This window comes from Brassica rapa, chromosome A03 (assembly GCF_000309985.2).
Source record: "Brassica rapa cultivar Chiifu-401-42 chromosome A03, CAAS_Brap_v3.01, whole genome shotgun sequence".
Classification (NCBI taxonomy): Eukaryota; Viridiplantae; Streptophyta; class Magnoliopsida; order Brassicales; family Brassicaceae; genus Brassica; species Brassica rapa.
This window is the reverse complement of record NC_024797.2, coordinates 9,225,228-9,233,667: the sequence shown is the minus strand read 5'-3', so window position 1 is coordinate 9,233,667 and position 8,440 is coordinate 9,225,228. Positions and strand designations below refer to the sequence as shown.

General features: G+C 29.3%; 1 protein-coding gene across 1 annotated transcript; it reads left to right on the top strand.

Annotated features, from left to right (window-relative positions):
* Nucleotides 1-4,265: 4,265 nt before the first annotated feature.
* Nucleotides 4,266-5,697, top strand: LOC103857677 (protein SLOW GREEN 1, chloroplastic). The gene has a single exon (XM_009134902.3). The coding sequence runs from the start codon at nucleotides 4,371-4,373 to the stop codon at nucleotides 5,373-5,375; it is 1,005 nt and encodes a 334-aa protein (XP_009133150.1). The 5' UTR covers nucleotides 4,266-4,370; the 3' UTR covers nucleotides 5,376-5,697.
* The last annotated feature ends 2,743 nt before the right edge of the window (nucleotides 5,698-8,440 follow it).

Below are 8,440 nucleotides of genomic sequence, written 5' to 3'. Positions count from 1 at the left end.
TTCATCAATATGTTGTATTTTTAAATAATTTTCTTTAAAACTTCTATTTTTAGAAAGTTTTCATTTTATAGAGAAATATTGTAGATTTGGATTTGTGATTTAGAAATTAGGATTACAATAATATTTATGGATATATGAGTATTCTTTCAGATTTTTTCATCAATATTTTGTATTTTTAAATAATTTTATTAAAAACTGCTATTTTTAGAAAGTTTTCATTTTATAGAGAAATATTATAGATTTGAGTTTGTGATTTAGAAATTAGGATTACAAGAATATTTGTGGATAGTTGAATATCCTTTCAGATATTTTCATCAATATATTATATTTTTTAATAATTTACTTAAAAACTTCTATTTTTAGAAAGTTTTCATTTTATAGAGAAATATTGTAGATTTGAGTTTGTGATTTAGAAATTAGGATTACAATAATATTTATGGATATATGAGTATTCTTTCAGATTTTTTCATCAATATGTTGTATTTTTAAATAATTTCCTTAAAAACTGCTATTTTTAGAAAGTTTTCATTTTTTAGAGAAATGTTGTAGATTTGGGTTTGTGATTTAGAAATTAGGATTACAATAATATTTATGGATATATGAGTATTCTTTCAGATTTTTTCATCAATATGTTGTATTTTTAAATAATTGTTTTTTAAAAACTGCTATTTTAGGAAAAATTTCATTTTTGTAGAGAAATATTTTAGTTTTGAGTTTGTGATTTAGAAATTAGGATTACAAGAATATTTGTGGATAGTTGAGTATCCTTTCAGATTTTTTCATCAATATGTTGTGTTTTTAAATAATTTTCTAAAAAACTGCTATTTTTAGAAAGTTTTCATTTTATAGAGAAATATTGTAGATTTGGGTTTGTGATTTAGAAATTATGATTACAATAATATTTATGGATATGTGAGTATTCTTTCAGATTTTTTCATCAATATGTTGTATTTTTAAATAATTTTCTTAAAAACTTCTATTTTTAGAAAGTTTTCATTTTATAGAGAAATATTGTAGATTTGGGTTTGTGATTTAGAAATTAGGATTACAATATTATTTATGGATATATGAGTATTCTTTCAGATTTTTTTTTCAATATATTGTATTTTTAAATAATTGTTTTTTGAAAACTGCTATTTTAGGAAAATTTTCATTTTTTTAGAGAAATATTGTAGATTTGAGTTTGTGATTTAGAAATTAGGATTACAAGAATATTTGTGGATAGTTGAATATCCTTTCAGATTTTTTCATCAATATGTTATATTTTTTAATAATTTACTTAAAAACTTCTATTTTTAGAAAGTTTTCATTTTATAGATAAATATTGTAGATTTGGGTTTGTGATTTAAAAATTAGGATTACAATAATATTTATGGATATATGAGTATTCTTTCAGATTTTTTCATCAATATGTTGTATTTTTAAATAATTTTCTTAAAAACTGCTATTTTTAGAAAGTTTTCATTTTATAGAGAAATATTGTAGATTTGACTTTGTGATTTAGAAATTAGGATTACAAGAATATTTGTGGATAGTTGAGTATCCTTTCAGATTTTTTCATCAATATGTTGTATTTTAAAATAATTTTTTTAAATACTGCTATTTTTAGAAAGTTTTCATTTTATAGAGAAATATTGTAGATTTGAGTTTGTGATTTAGAAATTACGATTACAAGAATATTTGTGGATAGTTGAGTATCGTTTCAGATTTTTTCATCAATATGTTGTGTTTTTAAATAATTTACTTAAAAACTGCTATTTTTAAAAAGTTTCATTTTATAGAGAAATATTGTAGATTTGGGTTTGTGATTTAGAAATTAGGATTACAATAATATTTATGGATATATGAGTATTCTTTCAGATTTTTTCATCAATATGTTGTTTTTTTAAATAATTTTCTTAAAAACTTCTATTTTTAGAAAGTTTTCATTTTATAGAAAAATATCGTAGATTTGGATTTGTGATTTAGAAATTAGGATTACAATAATATTTCTGGATATGTGAGTATTCTTTCAGATTTTTTCATCAATATGTTGTATTTTTAAATAATTTTCTTAAAAACTTATATTTTTAGAAAGTTTTCATTTTATAGAAAAATATCGTAGATTTGAATTTGTGATTTAGAAATTAGGATTACAATAATATTTATGGATATGTGAGTATTCTTTCAGATTTTTTCATCAATATGTTGTGTTTTTAAATAATTTTCTTAAAAACTGCTATTTTTAGAAAGTTTTCATTTTATAGAGAAATATTATAGATTTGATTTTGTGATTTAGAAATTATGATTACAAGAATATTTGTGGATAGTTGAATATCCTTTCAGATTTTTTCATCAGTATGTTATATTTTTTAATAATTTACTTAAAAAGTGCTATTTTTAAAAGTTTTCATTTTATAGAGAAATATTGTAGATTTGGGTTTGTGATTTAGAAATTAGGATTACAATAATATTTATGGATGTATGAGTATTCTTTCAGATTTTTTCATAAATATGTTGTATTTTTAAATAATTTACTTAAAAACTGCTATTTTTAGAAAGTTTTCATTTTATAGATAAATATTGTAGATTTGGGTTTGTGATTTAGAAATTAGGATTACAATAATATTTATGGATGTATGAGTATTCTTTCAGATTTTTTCATCAATATGTTGTATTTTTAAATAATTTTCTTAAAAACTGCTATTTTTAGAAAGTTTTCATTTTATAGAGAAATATTGTAGATTTAAGTTTGTGATTTAGAAATTAGGATTGCAAGAATATTTGTGGATAGTTGAGTATCCTTTCAGATTTTTTCATCAATATGTTGCATTTTAAAATAATTTTTTTAAAAACTGCTATTTTTAGAAAGTTTTCATTTTATAGAGAATTATTGTAGATTTGAGTTTGTGATTTAGAAATTACGATTACAAGAATATTTGTGGATAGTTGAGTATCTTTTCAGATTTTTTCATCAATATGTTGTGTTTTTAAATAATTTACTTAAAAACTGCTATTTTTAGAAAGTTTCATTTTATATTTTATAGAGAAATATTGTAGATTTGGGTTTGTGATTTAAAAATTAGGATTACAATAATATTTATGGATATATGAGTATTTTTTCTGATTTTTTCATCAATATGTTGTATTTTAAAATAATTTTCTTAAAAACAGCTATTTTTAGAAAGTTTTCATTTTATAGAGAAATGTTGTAGATTTGGATTTGTGATTTAGAAATTAGGATTACAATAATATTTATGGATATATGAGTATTCTTTCAGATTTTTTCATCAATATGTTGTGTTTTTAAATAATTTTCTTAAAAACTGCTATTTTTAGAAAGTTTTCATTTTATCGAGAAATATTATAGATTTGATTTTGTGATTTAGAAATTAGGATTACAAGAATGTTTGTGGATAGTTGAATATCCTTTCAGATTTTTTCATCAATATGTTGTATTTTAAAATAATTTTCTTAAAAACTGCTATTTTTAGAAAGTTTTCATTTTATAGAGAAATATTGTAGATTTGGGTTTGTGATTTAGAAATTAGGATTACAATAATGTTTATGGATATATGAGTATTCTTTCAGATTTTTTCATCAATATGTTGTATTTTTAAATAATTTACTTAAAAACTGCTATTTTTAGAAAGTTTCATTTTTTAGAGAAATGTTGTAGATTTGAGTTTGTGATTTAGAAATTAAGATTACAATAATATTTATGGATATATAAGTATTCTTTCAGATTTTTTCATCAATATGTTGTGTTTTCAGATTTTCATTTTTTTAAAATAGCAGTTTTTAAGAAAATTATTTTAAAATACAACATATTGTTTAAAAAAATCTGAAAGAATACTCAATTATCCATAAATAATATTTTTATCATAACTTCTAAACTACAAACTAAAATCTACAATATTACTCTAAAAAATGAAAACTTTCCTTAAATAGTAGTTTTTAAGAAAATTATTTTAAAATAAATTGATGAAAAAAATTAGGATAAATCAACATACAAGACATAAGTGTAAATTAATGAATTTTAAACTAAATGGTATAATCAACACATAACAACAACCTCTACCAACCTCAACAACCATGAGCTTGTGCGGAGTCTTCGCCCCTAGTAATAGTAATATTATGGATATATGTAACAACACATGAATTCAATCCATATTTGTCAAAGATGAAGATTAATTTGATTTATGAAAAAAAAAAACATTTTCCTTGTATGCTATCGACACTAGTTATTGGCCCACGAAGGCCCAACTTTGGAGACGCTCTCTTTCCAAAACGGCGTAAGCACATAGCAGTGACAGCACACTTAAAGCCTTTTCTGATCGTCTTCCTCGATCTCCCTCTAGGGTTTATCTCTCTCTCTGCACATTGCAATCATGGAGTCTCTAGGGAAGCTACAGCCAATTCAACTCTCCCTCTCTCAATTCTCCTCATCACTCCCCCAAAACCGATCATCACTCTCCTTCAGATCCTTCCGCCGATCAACTCCATCCTTCAAATGCGCTTCCGTCAAAGCTTCCTCATCGAAACCCCAAGTCCTGCAATCACTACCTTCCCGTCTCCTCAAATCCACATGCATCACCTTCACCGCCGCAGCCGCCCTACTCTTCGCGAATCTCCACCTCAAGCCTCCTCCTCCGGCGATTGCTACTCCTCTCCCAACGACATCGGCGATGGAGTCTCTGAAACAGAGTAACGTTTCGTTGGAAGAGGAAGAGAGATCGCTCGAAAACCATCTCTCCTCTCACCCTGAAGACGTGGCTGCTCTAAGGTCGTTAATGGAGGTAAAAATCAAATCTCGTAAGCTTCTAGAAGCGATAGAGATCATCAATCGATTGATAGAGTTAGAACCAGAGGAGAAAGAATGGCCAATCTTGAAAGCTAACATCTTTACTCACAGTGGAGACTTAGAATCAGCCAAAAGCGTCTTCGAAGAGATTCTAGCCAAGGATCCTCTCCGCGTCGAGGCTTATCACGGCTTAGCTATGGCGTATTCAGAGTCGGGTGATGATTTGAATGTAATTGAGAAGAGGATTCATGAGTCAATGGAGAGGTGCAAGAAGGAGAAGAATGTTAAGGACCTTAGGGATTTTAAGCTGCTTGTGGCGCAGATAAGAGTTATCGAGGGGAAGCATGAAGAAGCGTTGAAGCTGTATCAGGAGCTTGTGAAGGAAGAGCCGAGAGATTTCAGGCCGTATCTTTGTCAGGGGATTATTTACACGCTTCTTAAGAAGGGAGATGAGGCGGAGAAGCAGTTTGAGAAGTTTAGGAAACTTGTGCCGAGGAATCATCCGTATAGAGAGTATTTTATGGATAATATGGTTGCTACCAAGCTCTTTGCGGAGAAGGCACAGAGAGAGACGGCTGGATCAAAGAGTTGAACGGGCAATGAATGTGTTTTTGTGTTTGCAGGCTTTTGTTGATGATTTAGATGGTTGTTAGTATGGTAGTTGAGAGCATGAATTGATATCATCATCGTGTGTTGGTACTTGGTAGTATGGGTTGAATACTCAAACTCGAGATGTGATCCATGGGAGTTTAAATCTTTTGCAGTGTCTGTTGAGATGTGTATAATCAAATGTTGCAGAGGAGTCTAAATGATTTGGTACATCTCTAATGTTTAGGTGTAAGAAGAATGTGGTGAAATGATGGCAACCTGATCATATATTTCTGAATGTTAACGAGTTATCTCCTCTCTTCTTAGTTATAAAGTTAATGGCACGATCTTATTCTTGCTTTGGACAGCAATTAGTAGCATTTGATCTGCTGTCTATTAGTCTCGAGTCAAAGAATTGGTCTCTAGAGACAAAAGAACTGTTACTGTGTTGTTTAGATGCAAAAGAAGTGTGGTAATGTCACTACCAATTGTACCGGCTGGTTTAGTTGTTATTGATTTTTAAAAATGTATTCTCTTGATGTGGTAATGTCACTACCAAACGTTTAGTTTTAAAGCAGAGATGTTTTCGACTTATCGCTGCCCTGTGGTGTTTTGAAATTATTTGTTTTCTCTTGATGAAACTAAGATCAAATGTTCACAAGCTGTGATATTAGACGAGACAGAGCCAGCTTATTGACACCTTAGCCGGACCTTGTTCTCCTCTGTCTGGCCAAAGTCACCGATCAAAAACTAGAATTTATCGAAGTATGCGTCTAGCTGGATAGACATGCATTTATTGAGGCAAAGTTTACTTTCTAGATCAAGTAGCTCGAGCGTTTGTATAGTCTTTGAATTACGTAAAGCGCTTCGCTACAGAGCTATGTTTCATTTTGGAGTGCTCAGTTACATATTGCTTTGAGATATGAAACTTGGTGTGGTTATGTGTGATTGCTGTTTAAATCGATTTTAGCTGATCAGAGCTTGACCTTTAAACGTGTGCGGAAAAACATGACTATCATTCGCAAACCCTAGGTAAGATAGAACAGAAGAGGTCTTCACCGCCGTTGATCTTGTGAGGTTTTACAGAATGCTTTTGTGGTTTTGAAAATGGAAGCACAAATGCTCCCTGTAATGTCTCTTACTGAAACAGAAGTATGTGCTCCCTTTGACCTACTTGGAAACAGCTCACAAACCACCAGTTTTGCTTATACTTGTTTGTAATTGTAACAGAAAAGTTAGGCAAACATTTCAATCAACTCCTATATTCACGTAGTTTGTTCTGTCCTTTTTTGGACGGCCTACTGGTGCATGAAGATATTTTGGAAGAAAAATAAACTGATTTGACGTTAAACATCGTGTTACTTTGAATCTAGTGACTCTTATTTCCCTTCTCAACTTGTTTGAATTTTGAAACATACAAAATTAATATCATTTTTGTAGACATTTGGTTTCTGCTTTTGTAAATCTTGTCGAGGAATGTTGTCTTGAAACAGACAATGAATATTGTCATTGCATTATAGGAAGACTATATGTGATTAATTCAAAGCTAAGTAAAACATAGCTATCCTCACTACATGTTCACTTCAAAACAAGTTTGATCTTGTAAAACATTTTCTTACAGGATTTGACAAACTCTAGAGATGTGATCTTTAATCTTTTTCGAAATATATTAGACTTTAGTGATTCTATCTAATGAGGTTCCTTCACAATCCAGCTTGGAGGATAACAATGTAAAGGGAAATCTAATGATTGCAATCCTTATTCAATGATCTTTCTTTAATTAGGTATGTGTTGGGTCGGGACTCTTGACAAATGCTACATGCATACAGTATCAAACGGTGGAATCCATTAGAATGGCAAAAAGCTTCCTGGATTAGGGAAGAAGACAAAGCTAATCCATCCACATACAAGTTAAGTTGTCCGAAAACTCATACCAGCTTGTGATCATGAAAATGCTCTCTCCTTTTGTCATTGCCTCTCTGTCTATTTGCTTCAAATTCACTTGTCTCTCATTGCACATCACATAGTATCACATCATATACAATCATTCAAACCAATTCGCGAGAATGTGGCTCCTAATTCAACTAAAAGCTAGGTTCATGCTTATTAGGTGCATGCATGGATGACTGGGAGCAGTAAACAATGAGTTTTTTTGTACAAGTGAGATGGATTTTAGTAGTTAACATTTACTAATTAGAGATTTGATAAGTGTATATATAAACAGTTGAAACGAGTTATAAGATAAGTGAAGTGGGTTCCATGTACAGACATAATTGGTGTTCTTGCTTTATTTCCATTTTAGTTAGAGACACAGGATAAATCTTCGAGTCTTGCCTTTTCTGAATTGCCCCCAAAATAGATGATAATAATTATTATATTGGTTTGGTCAAATAAAAAAAAATTATTATACGAGTCTGTGTCACATTTTCTGAATCTTGTATATTTTTCTATTAATCGTACGAATAGACTGACAAGATTTAGTCGTCAACTGAAACTTTTGAATGGGTCAAAACTCAAAACTGTGGAAAGGCACACTTCATCTTCTGGTTTCTGTTGTAGATCACGTGGATTTCTGGACTCTTCAACGAGGGGAACAGTTTACTGATATGCAGGGGTTTGAATGGTACTTTGTTATAATATTATTATTAAGTTGAATTTCATAATATTATTAGAATGGTGTAACAGTATTACGCTATAGTAAATGATTGTTTTTGACTGTTGACTGTTGAGTATACTTTAAAACCTTTTTTTTTAGAAAACTTTTAAAACTTACAAGTTAATTAATTCAAACATGTGTTTTTTTTTGAAAAAAAATTCAAACATGTGTTACATTGTCTGAACATGTCGAATGTGCCACTGATTTTCTACAAAGACTACAAAAAAAGTTACAAAGCATTCGAGCATCGGTAGAAAGAGCACAAGTGTTTTTCTTTTGTATTAGTGTTTCTGAGTTTGTTTTTAATAATTAGTCGCACTTTACTAGCAAATAAAGTTTGTGCTTTTGATAATTACAAGCTACTTTAATCGTTTCGGTGACATATTTAAGCTTAACTTTCATGCATGGAAAAT

Bases quoted from the DNA above. Each gene is read 5' to 3' on its own strand.
- LOC103857677 (XM_009134902.3), top strand. From the start codon at position 4,371: ATGGAGTCTCTAGGGAAGCTACAGCCAATTCAACTCTCCCTCTCTCAA.